The 18,832-nt window shown below is 41.5% G+C and overlaps 1 protein-coding gene across 5 annotated transcripts in view; it reads right to left on the bottom strand.

Moving 5' to 3' along the window:
* ERCC4 (ERCC excision repair 4, endonuclease catalytic subunit) overlaps positions 1-16,465 on the bottom strand; it is a 30,786-nt gene extending 14,321 nt beyond the window's left edge. Inside the window, exons 1-9 of one of the 5 annotated variants that reach the window (XM_027611588.2) lie at positions 16,117-16,243; positions 14,608-14,816; positions 13,000-13,177; positions 10,147-10,342; positions 8,980-9,187; positions 5,905-6,085; positions 4,781-4,909; positions 3,730-3,840; positions 1,242-1,839 (exon numbers count right to left, since the gene is read on the bottom strand). In XM_027611588.2, the coding sequence (XP_027467389.1) occupies positions 1,242-1,839; positions 3,730-3,840; positions 4,781-4,909; positions 5,905-6,085; positions 8,980-9,187; positions 10,147-10,342; positions 13,000-13,051 (1,475 nt within the window). In that variant the 5' untranslated portion in view covers positions 13,052-13,177; positions 14,608-14,816; positions 16,117-16,243. Of the gene's footprint in view, positions 1-1,241; positions 1,840-3,729; positions 3,841-4,780; positions 4,910-5,904; positions 6,086-8,979; positions 9,188-10,146; positions 10,343-12,999; positions 13,178-14,607; positions 14,817-15,732; positions 15,941-15,962; positions 16,031-16,116 lie in introns of those variants that run through there. The other 4 variants (XM_027611589.2, XM_027611590.2, XM_027611591.2 and 1 more) reach the window with 4 other exon arrangements.
* Between the last annotated feature and the right edge of the window lie 2,367 nt (positions 16,466-18,832).

The raw sequence follows: 18,832 nt of genomic DNA, 5'->3' as shown, positions 1-18,832 counted from the left end.
CTGACCCACCTGCTCCGTTCATCTCTGCTCTGGAAGGCTGCAATAAACTGCTAGGAAGGTTTCTTTTGGCTCTGTTTTTGGTTCAGACTGAGTTCAGGATATTAATTTTGCTGTTTATTTCCCTCAGATAATTGGAGACCCAGAACACTATATTCTTTGAGAGGCATCATTTTCTCCTCTGATATTTCTGTAGATTTTTTATCTGTTATTTCTTGAAACTCAAGAAAACTTTGTACAATAATTCCCCAAATACTTTCTTATTTTATGTGGATGTAATTTAGAGTCACTTCTTGAAATTTATAAGAACGACATTTTAGAAGATCAAAGCCTTTTAGCTGAGTCATAGTTATAGCACATTTTGGTACAAGTTAGGTTATTATACATTTCCTATACTTGCTCGATACAGCACCCCATAAGCTACAACCAATGCAGAAAGGATACAGTATAGAACAACAGAACAGCAAGTAACCAGAACATGGATAGTCCCCTAGATTTGTTGTTCTACTACAACATCTGACATCCTTCCTATGCAAACTTCCCAGGTTGACCAGGATGCCAAAGGATTCATAAATTTAACCTACATCGTAACAACAGAATGTTAAAGAAAATCCATGTGCCAACTGGTAAAGTGTCTGTGTTAAAGCCTAAAGAACCGTGAAATCGAAGCGTTTAAAAGAAGCAGTTCAATGGAGTATTACTGAGCCATAAAAAAGAGTGAAATCTTGCCATTGGCCACAACATGGATGGACTGAGAGGGTAGTAAGCTAAGTGAGATAAGCCGGATGGAGATTGGCAAATAAATACCAGATGATGTCACTTACATGTGGAATCTAAAAAAACAAAATGAATAAACAACAACAAGAGAGAAACAGACTCAAATAGAGAACACAATGATGGTTGCCAAAGGGGGGTGGGGAGTAGGGAGAATGAGCAAAATGGGTGAAGGGGACTAAGAAGTACAAACTTAAAAAAATAAATAAGCCACGGGGATGAAAAGAACAACATAGGAAATATAATCAATAATATTGTAATACACTTATCATGGTAAGCATTTTGTAATGTATAGAATGGGTGAATCATGATGTTGTACACCTGAAACTAATTTAATGTATGTCAACTGTACTTCAGCTAAAAAAAAACAAAACAAAAACTCTCTCTGTATATATAGATATATACACACCCACAAAAAAAAAAAAAAAAAAAAGAGAGAGAAGAAACAGCTCATATTCTTTATAACTTGCCTCAGAGGCTTCCCGGGCCTGCTCGCCCTGTAAATTTCAAGCTGGCGAACAAACGTCAGTTCTGCATCGTACAGAACCACGTATCTTGGCTCCACTTCGTGGAGCACCCTCGTCAGAGCATAGGGGTCACTACAGCCCAGGAGCGGATGGAGGATGGTGAGTGGGTCTTTCAGGATTCCATATGCGGCATCAGAGGACAAGTTTAAGTCAAATTCCTCATGCTTAATTTCTTCTAAGGAACTTTCTGGGCTACTGCCTGTGTCTCTCGGATAGCCTTCCTTGACATCTCCTGCCTCTTCAGGTTGTTCAGACTGTTGCATCATCTGAGTTAAGGTTAACCTTCGCTTTTTCTTTTTCAGAGTCCTTTCTTTGGTGGCAGCCCTTTGTTTGTTTGGGGGGTCTTTAGGCCTTTTGTTAGATTTTGCCATTCTCTTTGGACGGTCCTCACGTCTAAATTTCATCCACACTTCTTCGGCTTTGCTATCCTTCTCAAAGGTTTTCCTGTAGAGCCTCAGCAAGAAGGCCTCTGCTCCGATAGTGATATACTCTCTCAGCTGGGAACATGTTCGGTCATCGCTTGCACAAATAAGTACTTGACCTAAAATTACAAAACATCATTATGTTACTATGGCCTCACGTGTCCCCCTCCTCTCTGCCTGCCCCCGTGCCTCTTCCCCCCCACAAAGAAGACCCATCTTACCCCCTGGCACTAAGGATACAATATTCACCATTTGTTTAAAGGGTCTCCGATGCTTATCAAATGCTTTCCCTCTCTGACAGGATTAGTTAAATCTTTTGAGTAAAGTTGAAGCCAGAAACATTTAGTCTTATGAAAGCGTAGCCATGGTATAATGGAGGCTTTACAGAAGCTCTTTTTAATTAATAATTTTCCAGAGGATTTTATATGCCAAAATAAATTCCAAATGGATTACAGAGTCAAATGTTAAATAGTAAATCATAAAAAAAAAAGGTGACTATTCTCCATCTCTCTGGATGGAGATGATTTTCTAGGCTTAAAAGCAATGGAAGAAATCTCAGAGAAGACTCATATCTATAATCGAAAACACTGTGCATTAAGAAAGCTAAAGACAAAAAAACAACTTTACAAAACAACTATCATAAATGATGATATCTTTAGTATATAAAAAGCCAATACCAACTGTGGACATAGTCTAAATTGGCAAAGAAAAAAAAGGCAATTCACAAAAGAGGAAACTTTTAAGAAAACAGTGAGCCTACCTAGCACCAAATTTCAAATGAGTGACATTTTTCTCCAATCAAATTGATAAAACTATTACACATATATAGGTACACATACACACGAACATATATAGAATCTCTAGTCATTGTCAGCTAGGTGAAAAAGAGATGAGCTCTGGGGCGCCTGCGTGGCTCAGCTGGTTGTGCCCGACTCTTGATTTCGGCTCAGGTCATGGTCTCAGGGTCTTGGGATAGGACCTCATGTCGGGCTCCGCACTCAGCAAGGAGTCTGCTTGAGATCTCTCCCCCTCATCCTCTGCTCCTGCCCTCACCTGCTCTATCCCTCTAATAAATAAATTAAATAAATCTAAAAAACAAAAGTGATGAGCTTTTACGCTGCTAAAAGAAATGAAAATTCAGAAAAATTTTGTACCAGTCAAATGTCTCAAGAACGTTATCATTTGACTTGCTAATTATATATCCAAAAATTATATCTGCACTGTGACCTTAACAATGTGAGACAGAAAATACATGAAAGAAACCCTGGAAGCAAATATGCCAGTGTGACTCCTAGACATTTTTTTCCCCTTCTCTTTTTTCTTCATACTTTTCAATTTTTCTAAGTGAGCATGCATGACTTTGGGTCTTTAATCACAGTAATGTAGGTTCTCGGATAACATCACCAGCACATTTACTAAGATAAGAATTATGTGCTTGCGTTTACTGATTTATGGGAGTTCAAAGTCTCAACAGATTTTTTCTTTTAATCTAGTTTTATTTTATAATGGGTTTTATTTTTTTAAATGTAGTTCAGGTTTGGCCTACCATGCTAATCTACTAGTACGCTCATGTTTGAAGATAGCAGCCCTGAAATCTGGAACTTTTTGGTGGGAGTCGGGGCTAGGTCAATGTTGCTCCATAGAACAGTGAAGACTTTTCTGGAAAGATGCTTGCTGAGAATAAAGCGGCCCATTAGCTTTCTCCTTGGGGATTCCAGATTGAAATCCTGGTGAACATGTATGTGGAGATTAGCTGCCTCTTTAAATAGAAGTCCTGAGAAGGCAACCAGCAAAAAAACCTGCTTTCATGAATATACAAGGATTCAACCTGGAGAAAATCACATCGAATGAATAGAAAAGGAGGCCGCCACTAGGATTTCAGTGTTCCTCTGGCATTTATTCTTTTACATTTTATAAATATAATCATAGTAAGTTATTTTTAAAGAACTAACAAAGAAGACTCATCTGCTCCACTTTGAAAGCAAATGTCACCATCTCTTTTCTCCTACCTGGACCACCAAGGGCTTCGCTCTCCTTATTTTCTGCCTCAATTTCTTTCAGTACTTCGGTTAATGCTTCCCACTTTGGGTTGCTTTCTAGGACCAATTCCTTTTTTGTTTCTGTACAGAAATAAAAGGATAACCTCATTCTACATGATAACATTTATCCCTAAAGTATTTCACAGCCTTTTAAAACAACAGATGACACAAGCATCATTCCAAAAGCCCCTTCCTTTGAGCCTCTTTCCAGAGGCCAGATAGAATCTTCTTTCTTGAAAAAGGTCTATTTATTAAGGTCCAAATGAAACACACTCCAGACCAACGTTAATAGAGGTTTCACAGTGCCCTGAGAACAAGTTACATGCACGGTCACGAATTAGAGAAGAGTCTGTGTTGTTGCAATTGTGATGCTAGATATAAGCTGCTATTTAAAATGAAAGAATCAGTACAGAGTAATAGTATTTATTATTTCTAAAATCCCCATGACTTTCACAATCCTGAAGATGGGATACAAGTAGACAGCAATCAAACGTTTCTGTTAGTACTCAAACACATCACTAACATATTTAAGTTCTGAACTAGACCTTTGAATGAGGCAGAAGGTCAGCATCAACCCTAACCCATGCCTTGAAAAACCAATGATATTTATTATATCTACTAGATAAGGGTTGGAATAAAATCCATACTTGCCTCATTCCAGTATGTATTTTTTTAAAGCTAAAAGGAATGTTAAGACATTCTGTTAAGACTTTAAGGTGCCAAAAGTAGTTATTATTCTGAAGTTAAAAAAAAAAAAATCAATCCGTAGCTCTTATGTAGCGGTGATAATACTCTTGACTGACACTTGGCACCTATTATTTGGAATCCCCTGACAATGGATTCTAAGACTTGCCAGCTGGACACTTTTTAACATGCATTGCATGTAACATATATTTAACATACGGGCACACGTTTTTCACATGGCTGAAGGATATTTAGGATTAATATATTGAATTGATAAGAATTTCCACACCAAATACTTAAATAAAGGACACAGTTAAAGATCAAGCCTACAAGATACCTTGCTCTTCTTTCATCTCCATTTTTTCAGACATTTTGCCTTTTTTGTTCATTTTGGCATCTGGAAGATGGTAAACCCTTGCTCGAGCATTTACAAACATTGAGGTGCTAGAGTCAAGAAACAGCCAACCTAATATGAAAAGTTAAAAAAAAAAAAAGCCATCAATTTCAGATGAATTTTAAAGAGTCTCTGATGGTCACATACCCTATAAGGAAAACTGTCCGCCATCTTGTTCTCCTCTGAACCACATCTTCCCCCTTACTGTGGCCTCCATCACTGTTTGGTTAGACCAGTGGTTTTCAAAGTGTGGCCTATTGACGTCTGGGGGCCACCAAGATGTTTTCAGGGAGTCTGGACCTCAAAACTATTCTCATAAGAATATTAACTCATTATTTGATTTTTTTCCCACTGTGTTGCCATTTCCAGGGACGGTGCAAAAGCATTGCTGGGTAACAGTGCTGGTGCCTGAGTGTAATCAAGGCAGTGGAACCAAAGTGTACCAGCGGTCAGTGTATTCTTCATTGTCATGCATTTGTAGTTTATTACTTAAGAATGTCCCTGGGGAAGAGGTAAAAATTATTAATTGTATGAAATCTGGGCCTCAGGGGCCCATGGACTACACTTTGAAAATCAGTGGTCTAGCCAAACAGTGACAGAGGCCACGATAGTGGGGGCAGATGTGGTTGGCAGACAAACAAGATGGTGGCCAGTTGTATATGTATGTTTCCCTACAAACCTCCTCAGTATTCAGCACTCCGGCTAATGAAACCCTAAACTCCCTTGCTATTTCTTTGGAGAAAATGAATTTGAAATTCTTAACAACTAAACTTCCAGAACACAACCTATTTCTAAGTTCGGAACTGCCTTAATATACAGAGTCTTTTCTAGAAATAAAATCGCCTGGAATGGATATGAATATTTATTATTATGCAGAACAGAAGTTAAGTAGGCGGAAACATTAGCTATCAATAAAATCTACATCCTTGTGCTATGAACATAAAACGTAATTTGAAATCTTAGTATACCACATAGTTGAATATAGCACTCCCTACATCTGATTCCCCAACAAAATCCAACACTTTATTCAAATCAGCTCCCATAATATTAGTATTTTCATCTCCCACCTGAATTCTGACCAAAAGCCTTCTCTGTTGCTCTCAGAGATTCCAGAAGATTAAGGAATGTGATGCAATCATACTGAGAGAGATATTGAAGCAAAGTTCGTAGTATCTTCAAGTCCTGAACCAAGGACTTAGTCTTGGCTCCAAGCTGGTGCCACAAAGGATCCAGATAATGGCGGATTGTCTAAAACAAGAATAAAATTTAGTATTCCTAAAAGCATGTTCAATAAAGCTATTATTAATACCAATTATACTTTCAATGAACATTATCCCCATATACCTAAAAATGGTTAGGGTGGTAAATTTTATGTTACATATATTTTACCATACACACAAAAAAAACTCCCAACATCATCTCCTAAGAAAGCAGATAGAAAATTTCAGTTCATAAGATTCTAATAACAATGTTTAAATTTTCAAATATAAAGCAAAGTGTCTTATCCCTAGAATCTTTGTGATCAGAGAGTCAATTTATATTTATCCATATTTACATTATTAGGAGAAAAGCCTGATAAACATCAGATAACCAATCTTTTTTTTTTTAAGATTTTATTTATTTATTTGACACAGAGAGAGACACAGAGAGGGAACACAAGCAGGGGGAGTGGGAGAGGAAGAACAGGCTTCCCGCTGAGCAGGGAGCCCGATGTGGGACTTGATCCCTCAACCCTGGGATCATGACCTGAGCCGAAAGCAGACACTTAAGGACTGAACCACCCAGGTGCCCCCCAATCGTTTGTTTTTATGAAGGGTCAAAGCACGTAGCTTAGACATATCAATTTCTGCCAAGTTTGGCTGTGACCCTATCCTAGATAGATAAAAATGTGGGATCCAGTTGGACAGGGAACAGAGGGCATATATCAGGGAAACTACATGGTAGGTATCAAATTAAATAACAATGTATCTTAATTTGGTGGTGTAAAAGATTTACTTAGGGTTTTTTTTTTTTTTTTTTAATGTGATTCATGGATGGGAAAATACTTGTTAAATTATCAATGGGCTAAATCTGAATTTTTTTAAGACTCTAAAAAGTAGGAGCACCTGGGTGGCTCAGTCAGTTAAGCATCCAACTCTTGGTTTTGGCTCAGGTCATGATCTCAGGGTCATGAGATCAAGACCCGTATTGGGCTCTGCGCTCAGTGCAGAGTCTGTTGGAGATTCTCTCCCTCTCCCTTCCCCACTGCTCCTTCCCCTGCTCTCTCTCTCTCTCAATTAAATAAGTAAAATCTTAAAAAAAAAAGTTGCCTAAAGTGCAAAATAGCTCTTTGTATATACCATATAGGTATCTACATACCCACAGCTGGATTATACACACACACACACCCTTTACAAACTGATTTTGTAACTAAAAAGGATAATACTTATAGCTTGATATGGAAGCAGTATCACTACATGGCATCTTATCTAACAAAATTAATACTCAGCAGGAATAATTATTTGGATGGCCATATTATTTATTGTCCAAACTGGGACTCCTGTGAAAATGAAATTATATTATTAATAATTATTCCAGGACAACAGGTAGATACTGTAACTGTCCTAGACAAACTGGAACATATAACTGCATACCTGTTTGGTAAAATCATCTACAAAAGTTAAATTTTCTAACAAGATGCAAAGTTATGTCTGCATTTACCTTTGGTTGCTAAAAGAATATCCAAAATAATACTTTGACTTTTACTAGCCAGGGAATGATAAACAGAAACTTAGTACAAAACATATTAGGCTATATTTTGTTTTTTTTCTAATGACATATACATTCTATTAAAAGAACGTGAAGGTTTATTTTTGATGGGTTTTTTGTTTGTTTGTTTTGATCATGCACCAAACTTTAAGAACAGAGGAACAAAACACATGAAATTAGTTTCATGTATAATTATTTCACAGTAAAATGACTTTTTCAAAGAATCAGAGAAATGAGGAGTTAAATTTTTCTTTCTTAATAATCACTATGCATTATTTCCAGTGACAGATTGAGTCAGAGTTTAAAAGACAGGAATTTGTTCCACCAAAATATGAAAAAAAAAAAAAAAAAAAAAAGCTGTCCAGGATTTTTTAAAAGTCAGCATTTTCTGGATCTACAATTCAATCTTCAACATTTATGGACCTGTATTAATATTCATCTATGATAAAAAAAATTAGTCAGAGGGGTGCCTGGGTGGCTCAGGTAAGCATCTCTCTTTTTTTTTTTTTTTTTAAAGATTTTATTTATTTATTTGACAGAGAGAGAGACAATGAGAGCAGGAACACAAGCAGGGGGAGTGGGAGAGGGAGAAGTGGGCTTCCTGCCAAGCAGGGAGCCTAGCCTGATGTGGGGCTCGATCCCAGGACCCTGGGTTCATGACCTGAGCCGAAGGCAGACGCTTAACGACTGAGCCACCCAGGCGCCCCAAGTGCCCCACTCTTGATTTCAGCTCAGGTCATGATCTCAGGGTCATGAAATTGAGTCCTGCATTGTGCTCCACTCTCAGCGTGGACATTTACATTACATCACTCTTTCCACTGTGCTTGAGATTCTCTCTCTCCCTCTCCCTAAGTCCCTCCCCCTCCTCACGCATGTGCACATGCTCTTTCACTGCAAAAAAACAAACAAAATCAGAATAAAAGTTCCTTGAACTAAAGTCTTAGTCTTACCATTTTCTCAATTCAAAATGTAATTTTAAGAGAGCAGGGTTCACATTCCTCAGTAATGAAAACTCATCCCAATTATTTTTATTCCAGACAAAAGCCCATAAATCATGAAGCATTCTTATGTAAAAACTCTTCTACCTGTAGATATCCAAATGCTGTCATTCCAGAGCAAAAAAAGTTATTTATCCTTCTCTTAATTATACTTAAAATACGAAATAATCACTGCAAAACTGCAAAAATCAGAGGTGTGCTTATATGTTGGTCCATGTATTTTACTACAAATTATTACTTTCCGGAAAACCAAAGAAGCTACCCTTAAATCAGCTCCAAATTAATTCTAAAATAACAGCAAATTCCTATTAAGGACACTGCAATTACTAAAATAACTTGGAGTCTTTAAAATTATAACATCACAAACTGTGCTTAAAAGGAAAAGAAACGGAGTACCTTGTCAAAGGGTTTCCCAATAGCATTTTCTAAAGACAAATCTTCCACTTCCAGGGACGGGTTATGGCACTTGAGCTCCTTCAGACATGCATTTAAAATGTCCAGTATGGCGGTCTGTATAGCAAGCATGGCAGGCGTCATAGAAACGTGAATTTCTACAACTTCAGGTTTGTGCTGTTCTAAAAACGAGTTTACCGCTGCGTGGAACCTATAGAGACAAATAGTTTTCAAAGATTTTCTCGAATTTCAAGAGCTGTGTATTTCTGGTCTCAGTTTAATACTCTTGTAGTTTTTTTGTTTGTTTGTTTGTTTGGTTTGGTTTGGTTTTGTAAATGCAATTAAGACACAAACAAAATAGAAAGCAAAATGACAATGCTTTCAGGAATACTTTTAACCTCAACGAATGGACGTTATTATTCAAATAAGGCAGGGGTCAGCAAAACTATTGTCTGGGCTGAACCCAGTGCCTGGTTTTAGAACGAGTTTTAGTGGAACACAGCCACGCCCACTGTGTATGGACCATCTACGGCTGCTTTGCTGCTCTAACAGCAGAGCTGGATCACTGTGATGGATCGCATGGCCTGCAAAGCCCAAAATATTTACCAACTGGCCCTTCACAGAAAAAGTATGCCGATCCCTTCAATAAGGTATAATCAAGACAGGAAAAAGACCATGCCACTTGCTCTTAAATGCCATGTAGTAAAACCAAAATACGTATTAGCATAGGTGCAAGGTGTTGGAACACTGGAACCTTATGGTTTTTCCTAGACATTTACATGAATTCTTCAAAAATCTTTGTGCTTTATTCCCTGATGGGTAATTTTCAAAGTGAAGTGGGAGTCTTAGCCAATAAATCTACAGTTCACCTAAAGCTGTTGTATATGGGAGTCTCTAGATTCCCTGGGGGTCTCACTAAACATACAAGAAGGAATAAAGTGGCTGCCCTTGGACGGATTTGACGGGCTACCAGAAAAATAACTATCAAGTCTCTCTCCTTGTAAAAGAACCACGGGTGTGGAGACCATCTATATCTATTTGATGCACTTGTTATGAACCTGGCAATCATGTATCAGGTGCAATTACAGTACATTTTACCTCATGTTAAAGTGCACACTTAAGTTATATGGCAGATTCTCTCACAGAAATTTGTCACGTAGTGCTGTTTACCTTGGCCACAGATAGAGCTTCCCTACAAAAAGATTCCTCATCACTCTTTCCACGTGACAAAAACCAGTATCAAAGGCGACAGCGTTGTCTGTGAAAGCTTTAATAAAGCCACGCTTGTTTTTCTGGCGAAACAGACGCAAGATGAAGGCTTCTTGACAAGACTCGATTATCCTGTGAGCTCTGTACACCAAGATGCCTGAGAGGAAATTTTATAATTTAGATGGCAGAATAGTCATGGACATTCACGCTCATTTTCATTCGCTTATTCACCATGTCTCTCCTGAGTACCTACTTGGGCATGGGCAGGCACTGATCTCGGTGGGGGATGCGGCAGTGAACACACAATACGTAAAACCCTGTTCTCATGGTCCTTATGATACACAGTATAAACACGTGCACTGTTTAGTAGGCTATAGAGTAATAAGTGCTAGGGAGGAAAAAAAATGAATCAGAGGAGGATAGGGAGCATGTGCAAGGGGTGGTGGTTGGCAACTTTAGGTAGGGTGGCCTCACTGAGAACCTACTTGAGCCACGGCTGGATGGAAATGAGGAGGTGAGCCTTGTCACCACGTGCGCCAGCAGAGTTCCAGGCTGAGGGACAGTAAGAGCAAAGGCCTTGGGGTGGGGCACGTCTGGCATGGTGGAAGAATCTCTGAAAGCGAAGTGGCTCATGGATTATCTTTTTATAGGTGAACCAGATGTGGTCTACATAAAATAGCAGTAATTCAGAAGTCTGGGCCACATCTGCATCGCCTATTGGAGTAATTCAATTTTTGGAATCAGAGTATATTCAACTGAGAGGTAAATTAGTCCATTAAAATAAAAACCTTTAATGAATGTATTTACTACATCTGTGTTTTGGGGTGGTGTGATTGACACCTCTGAGATCATAAAAACAAGGACAATTATTGTGTTTCCTTATTTATAAAATGAGAATACTGGACCAGATGATCTTTCATATGTGTATATAATAAATCCACACATTATATGTACATGTGCCATTTTGATGCAGCGTAATTAGTGATGAATTAGGAACACATATGACACGAGACTGCACATGTCATTTCTGAATCAAAAACTCAATTATTCTATGATGATTCTCAGTCTCTTAGACCTACATCAAGCCATTACCTTATATATAAAGTTGTCATAAATGTGCTTACATGTTTTTGTACCAACTGACATCACTCCTAGGGTCTGGGAAATGACAAGTAGTTATTTGTGACCCCTTCTTCTACTAGTTCAGTGAGCCCAATTCAGATTCTACTGTTTTGGTGCTTAAATTTTGGCTTGAGGTGGATGGAGCTACCATTTATTCTAGCTAAGCAAATTGTTTTTCAGATACAGTAGAAATTAATAGTGTTATTTAGGAATTTGTAGACAAAGGATTTTCAATAACTGCAATACATACACCTAACAAACTTACTACTGAGCAAGGGTTCTGGACCTAGTTGTTGGACTTTTCCAAGTACTTTCCTGGGCTACACTTGCTGGCCTAGATTGAAATATCACATAAGGTTAAAGTAATAAAAGGGGACTTCTAAAGGAAAGATGAACCTCAATTTAAGGAAATGTTGTGCTCCAAAAGACTGTCATTCTTCAGAAAACCCAGGAGGAGGAAGAGAACCAATATATCCCAGGTGCAGGGGCTAGGTACTTTACTGGACTGTTATTCATTTAATCCTCACGAGAATTCTATGAGGTAGGTATTATGATGAGACCAGGAGAGGAAAACAAGCTGATCAAGGTCATCCAACGAACAATGGGAGACTAAAGGTTCCAAATCGGGGGGTCTGAGGACAAAGCCTGGTTCTTCCTAAGTGACACCACCTGAGGACTCCCTCCCACCGCCCCCCCATTTTAAAAACCAGCAACATGATAACACAAGCAGGGGTGTGTGTGTGGCTCAGTCGGTTAAGCATCTGCCTTCACCTCAGGTCATGATCTTGGGGTCCTGGGATCGAGTTCTGCATCAGGCACCCTGCTCAGCAGGGAGCCTGCTTCTCCCTCTCCCTCTGCGCCTCCCTCCCACTCATGCTCTCTCTCCCTCTCTCTCTCAAATAAATAAATAAAATCTTAAAAAAAAAAAAAGAAAACACAAGCAGGCAGTATTTCTGGGGGCAACTGCAGTCTCACAAAAGCCTAGTTACATTTCATTTTTACGCTCCCGTGACAATTTGTATCTCATACTGTACTGTGATTACTTCTTTCTATCTGTCTCCTCCACTAAACTGCTTGAGGACAAGGACATCACAACAAGCAGTAATCAGAGAATGCTTTACCATGTACCGAGCACAACGTGGAGAATTTTATACATGATCTCATTTCACCCTCACACTAATCCCAGGAGGAAGGCACTGTTACAGGATTCCATTTAAAGATGAGTAAACAGAGTCATACAAATTAAGCAAGTTGCCCAAGATCACACTTCTGGCGCACGGTGGAGGTGGACTCAAACCTAGGAGCAGCTTAACTCAGGAGCTCACCACACAGTCTCATTGATCTTTCTACCAACAGCACCTACCACATTCCTGCCACACAAGGGACCCTTAGTAAATTTAATGTTTGTTGAATGAACATAAAACTGAATTATAGCACTGGGTGCACAAATCTAACATGTAACTTTTTCTTTTTTTTAAGTTTGTCGTGGAAAGTGTGTCCTCAGTTCTATTTGGAGGTGTCAGAGCCGTTTTAGCAATGAAAGCCTCCTGTCCTGTCTTTTGAAAGTACCATCAGGGTAACTATGTACACACTTCTCTCTCTGCTGAGGAGTTGGGACCCTTGCGTGGGCTGTGGTAGTGAATTTCATAGGTAGTGACAGGGGGAAAAATTAGGGCAGAGGGCATTCAGAACCTTCTGGAGGGTTACATGCTTCAAGGACTGCTGTTTGGTCTGTGAGAGCCATGGTGAAAGTGCCCTGGAGAGCCTCTGGGGGCCAATCCCTCCAGGGTGCGGAATCTGAAGGGAGTCTCTTCTGGCATTCATCTGCATTCCATTCAGCCAAGCGGCAGCAGCGGCTCCAGCTTCATTACTGGTTGGGACATGATCAGAAATGGATACAGAATTTTGTGCTTTTAATTAGGAGCTACCTATAAGCTATAATCTGATGTTTCTTTGATTCATTATTGCTCTCTGCCTAACTGGGTTGAACGGTTACTAAAAGTCGGGGCAATACTGACATCTAGTGGTGGTTCCAGTACATTTCCCTCCCCATTTTATCGGCTTAAAAAATAAATACAAAACCAAGCTGAGAAGAAAGCAGCAACCAGTAAAAGACTTTATGATGTATCAGAATTTCTGGTGATGAAAAGCCAATACTTTTTTTTTTTTGCTATTATTTACTGTTTAGTATGTCCCAGGCACTATCTTGAACAATTTATTTTCACTCATTTAATCCTTACGATAACTCTGGGAAGTGCTATTTTCTCAATTTAAAGAAATGAGAAAAAGAAAAGAAAACTTGAGGTTTATTAAAATTAAGTAACTTGCTTGTAAGTGGTGGCATCATCATTCAAAGCCAGGTGAGTCAGACCTCACTGCCCGGGCGGGCCTGGCTGATGACAATTATAAATGTTACAAAACTATAACAACAGTGTTCTTCAATTAGTTTACCATGAACCACAAAAAGCATTCGTTCATACATTTATTCATTAAATATTTCTTGAGGGTCTTCTATGTTCAGGGCCATAATGGGAAGTATGATTATGAATATCACAGTCTCTCTGCCCTCCAGAAGTTCACTGAAGGTCACAGCATATTCATGCATCATTTTATCCAACAAATACCCATACTAGTTACTTAGCCTGGGATGAACAAGTTGTCCCTTATACTTATGAAGCTTGTTATCTCATGAGTGAGACAAATAAACAGGCAAAGATAATGTGGTGTTCTTTACTGCTCTGACTGGGGAGAAGCAAAGGGTAATCTGAGGGCAGTGAGGTAGGGCCCTCAGGTTAGCTTTGGGAAAAATCAGAAAAGGTTTCCAAAAGGACGAATAATAATGAAAAATAATTCCTTTTCTATATTAATTCTAACTAAAACTAAACCATACTTCTCAAAATAATTAAGCAACTGCTTGGTTTAATTTCAAGTCATGGGGCGAAAAACTCTTTAAGAGAGAAAACCAAATATGTTAGGAAATATACAAAGAATATTTGTAAACATTTCGAGTCTGATTAGGTTCTAAAAGGCCAGCCAATTACCAAGTATTTACCAGATATGAGTTTAGGAAATAAGGAAGAGTCATTCTTACTTTACTTACTAATTTAGTTACTTATTCGGGGCACAAATACTTTTTAAGCCTCTAAAATGTGTCTGGTATTGTGCTAACAACTGGAAGCGCAATGGAGAGCAAAAACATCCAGTGCTGCTCACAAGGGAGGTCCTAGTTTAGTTTAGCAGAGAGGACAGACACAGAAAAGTGCCAATTTACATACAAATAATAAGGTTTCAAATACTTACCGGTAATTAAATCTGAAGGTATCCTATCAGTCAAGAAGTCGACCACAAGTATTCGACTTGTTGCAAATATCACACCTCCTTGTGTGTAGACCTCATAGCGACTGTTACTTGTGATTTCATTTGTCACCCGGCGAGGGAGGTGTTCGACTCCTTCGATCTTCAGCTGATTGATAAAGTACTCCTAAATCAAACCAAATCTGATCAGCAGGCTGTTGAATACAGGGCAGTTTTTATTAGGTTGCAGGTCTTTGAATTTAAAACGAGAGACAATACACTTGAGGAATGTACAAACCAAGTTACTACTTTAGGTTGATCCACCAATCATCTACATTTAACCAGGCTTTTATTTTTGTTTTGTTTTGGGGTTTGCATTAAGGAATCATTGCACTTGAGTTATTATTAGCATTTGAACAGCAAAAACGGAGTTTTAAACCCTCGGTTAAAAGACTTCCGCTGGCTACAAAATACGTCCCGCCAAAGCCAGGTTTGCAGGCAAGCAAGCTATGTAAGGACATCACAAGGGATCCTTTTCCCGGGTGGTGGTTTAGACTGCTACTTCTGTCCCGATCCACCCCAGAGGGGATTTCATGTCAATGGCAACTCGGCCCTCTGTATCTTCAGTCGAACACTCCCTCTGTTGGGGGCTCTGCCTTGTGCTAGGCTCTAAGTGAGGTACTGGGGATACCCAGACAAATCAGACAGGATCTCCACCCTCAAGGAGTCTGTGGTCATTCTCCTCTGCGGACATCTTCCTCCTGGCCACCTGCTCTAGCAAGGGGCTCATCAGACTCGTCAGAGCAGGCTGTGCCACCTCTCAATACCGAGCCCCCTGTCTTAGCAGAGGTGTATGCCCCTCCGGTCTTCAGTGTCCTCCATTCCTTAACCGCAGGTACCCTTCCCCCATATCCTCAGCTTCCAGCCCCCGTCCCTTCTGATCCAGTGCCCCTCTGCCCCCAGCTCCGGTGAACCCCCTCAGTCCCTCCCCTTCCCTACAGGGCTCTCCCCAGCCTCAGCATCTCCTCTCACATCCCGCAATTACCCTCTGAGGCCCCTCCATCCCCACCGCGGATCCCACTCCTCCGGCCCCAGCAAGCCCCGGGATATCCAGCTTGGGGACTCCCTCACCGTTCCTGTCTGTATCCTTCTCTAGACATCCCTGTCCTCTTCAGGGACCTCCAATCCTTCTCTCCGCCCCCATTCTCCTCAAATGACTCCCCTACTCCTCTCAGAGCCCCTCCATCCGTCTCAGTGTCCTTGCACCCGTGGCAGACACCTGCAACTGCCTTACGCGGACCCCCATTCAAAGCCCTCCCATCCGTGTCAGGGACCTCCGTCCTCCTCGGGACCCTGCCTACCCTCTGTGTCCTCGAGCTGTGGCACCGACCCGCATCTGCCTCAGAGACCCCCGTTCAACGCCCCCCCCCCCGCCCCGGCGCCAGGGGCCGCATCCGTTCAGGAGGCCCCCAACGCTCTCGGGGTCCCCTCTGCCCCCCGCGCGGCCGGCCGCACCTCCTCGGCCGGCTGAGTGTTGAGCACCAGCACCAGGCACGCCGGGTGGCAGTGCAGCCGGAGGAAGTGGTAGAGGAGCCGGTCCGCGCCCAGCCCGCGGGCGCACACTACCAGCCCGTCCGCGTCCAGTAGTTCCAGCACCAGCTGCCGCTCATACTCCAGCAGCGGCGCCATAGCTGTCGGCCGAGCCGGCGGCCCCGGCTCCATGGGCGCCCTTCCGGGGCCGCGGCCGAGCTCGGCCCGAAGAGAGCCGAGACCCAGACGAGTGTCGGTCGAAGGTAGCCGAAGAGAGCCGAGCGCGAGCCGAGCGCAGGCCGAGCTTAGCCGAGGAGACCCGAGCCGGAGGCGAGCCTGGGCCGAGCTCCGCCGAGGAGAGCCGAGCCCCAGACGAGCGTCGGTCGAAGGAAGCCGAAGGGAGCCGAGCCCGACAGGGTGAGAGCTCGCGGAGTTCAGCCTGAAGAGGAGAGTTGAAGGCCGGAGGAGCGCCAGCCGAACTTAGCCGAAGAGGAGCCGAGTGGGGCCGAAGATTCGCAGAGTCCGGAGGAGGTGCTAGCGTCCTGACAGGTGTCATCTCCAAGCCTCAGGCTCCAGCCCCGAGCCTTTAGTGAACCCCCCTTGCTTTGTCCCTTCGGTCTGAGAGTTGGGCGGCCTGGATCTACAACGAGCACGCAAAGCTACCCAAAAGCAAGGAGAGGAGAACTAAACCCAAGGAGCGTAGTTCCCCGACCTTGGCAATGAAAATGCTAATTGTCAGTCTTCCAAGCGCGCCTAGAATTAATAGCCCCCGTTTCCTACGGTGAGGTTTGATTCTTCCTTTTGCAACTGGCCTCTGCCTCCCTGTGAACTTTTTTTTTTGGGGGGGGGAGGGGAATAACCAGAGTAGTTTACTACTTTCAGGCTCTTGTTTCTCTCGAAAGGTCTTGAATAAAAAGTGGCAGCCAGGTGTCCCCGCAGCAGCCGCCTCCTTTCTTCCACTAGAGGGACACCTTCGGAAGTTTTTTGTTCTATGCAAGGACCGTCTGATAACCCGACCAGAAGAATTGTTCTGTGTGGAAAAATCCCTTTGCCCCCCAACCTTCCTTGTTAGAAAATGAAAATCACTCGTTATTCCATGACCTAGAAATAGCCACGGTAACATACAAGAACTGTATGTAAGAACTGTAGAACTCAAGAACTGTAACATACCTTCAATCTTTTTTTTGTTTTCTTTGTATGTACACTGTCTCACCACACAGTTCTTTTAGTGATTTGAGGCCATAAATAAGGCAGGTTGCCAAGTGTGTCACTAACATTTGACAAACCTCTGAATACAGCTGCTGAGATTTCTGTCATGAGGATGTACCACGCTTATTAATCTAAGCCCTTATTTGTGGACATTTAGTTTGTTTCCAGCCCTCCACCCCATTATAAATAATTTTCACCAAACATTTTAGTACATAAATTCAACCATGCCCCTAAGATACACTTAGAACGGGCAATTAGTGGGATAAAGAGAACAAACATAAGGCTTTTCATTACATTCGCAGTGCTACATTGCCCTCTAGAAAGCCTCTACCAATTTACATTCGCATCAGCAGTTTGCAAGAGGATCTGTTTCTCTATCCCGTTACTGCTTAACCCAGGATTTTACTTACATTTTGTCGAGATTAAAACAGCATGTAATAATTCCTGAATGCTGGTTGAATGGAAAGGTTTGCCTGCAATATTCTACATGCCGCATTTCCTAGGAAACAAGTATTAATCTCTCCAATTCTGAGAGTGGGAGAATGGAGCCTCAGGGAGGTTATATAACTTGGGCAAGGCCACTGAGCGAGTTGGTATAATGCTTAGGTTTAGCTCGGGACATGGTAAGTGGAACACAACACATCCTTAGGGTGTGCGTGTTGAAGTGACAATGAAGTTGAAACCTGATTTCCAAGCTGTGGTAGGCAGAATAATGGCTCCCCAAAGGTATCCATGTCGTAATCCCTGGGACCTGTAAATATGTTATCTTCGGTGGCAAATGGGACTTTGCAGATGTGATTTCCAGATGGGGACATTATCTTGGGTCATCCAGGTGGGCCCAGTGTCAATTACAAGGGTCCATATAAAGGAAGGACGGAGACAAGAGGGTCAGAGTCAGAGAAAGAGATGTGGCAATGGAAGCAGAGGTTGGAGTGATGTAGGAGGGACCAAGAGCCAAGGAACGCAAACCTTAAAAGGCAAAGAAATGAATTCTATCCTAAAAGCTTCAGAAGGAACACGCAGCCCTGACAACCCACTTTGGACTTCTGACCCCCAGAACTGGAAGATAATGAACTGGTGTCATTTTAAGCCACTAAATTCATGTTAACTAGGTACAGCAGCAATGGGAGACATAGACAATCATTCACTATTTCTACTACACTGAGCTTTAAGATGTCTGCAGGAGACCAAAACCAAACAGAAGAGAACTTAGATGGGAGTATATAGGGAAGCAATAATTTTGGAGGGTGGTTGGTCAACATATATGTAAAATGTAACTACCTGCATAGATACACATACACACGAAGATGTGTTCACTCAATAAACATTTATAGGGCACCTGCTCTATGGCAGGCAGGTGTAGCCAATGCTAGGGGTTCATCAGTGAACCAAGCAGGCGACATCTTTGACACCATATCTAGCGGGAGCTTGTGTACAAAGATGTTTGTATGTCAGATCATTTTGGGGACTATCATTATTTCTCAGATATTTC

This window comes from Zalophus californianus, chromosome 10 (genome assembly GCF_009762305.2).
Source record: "Zalophus californianus isolate mZalCal1 chromosome 10, mZalCal1.pri.v2, whole genome shotgun sequence".
Lineage (NCBI taxonomy): Eukaryota > Metazoa > Chordata > Mammalia > Carnivora > Otariidae > Zalophus > Zalophus californianus.
The sequence above is the reverse complement of the archived record's forward strand: the minus strand, read 5'-3'. Positions and strand labels throughout refer to the sequence as shown.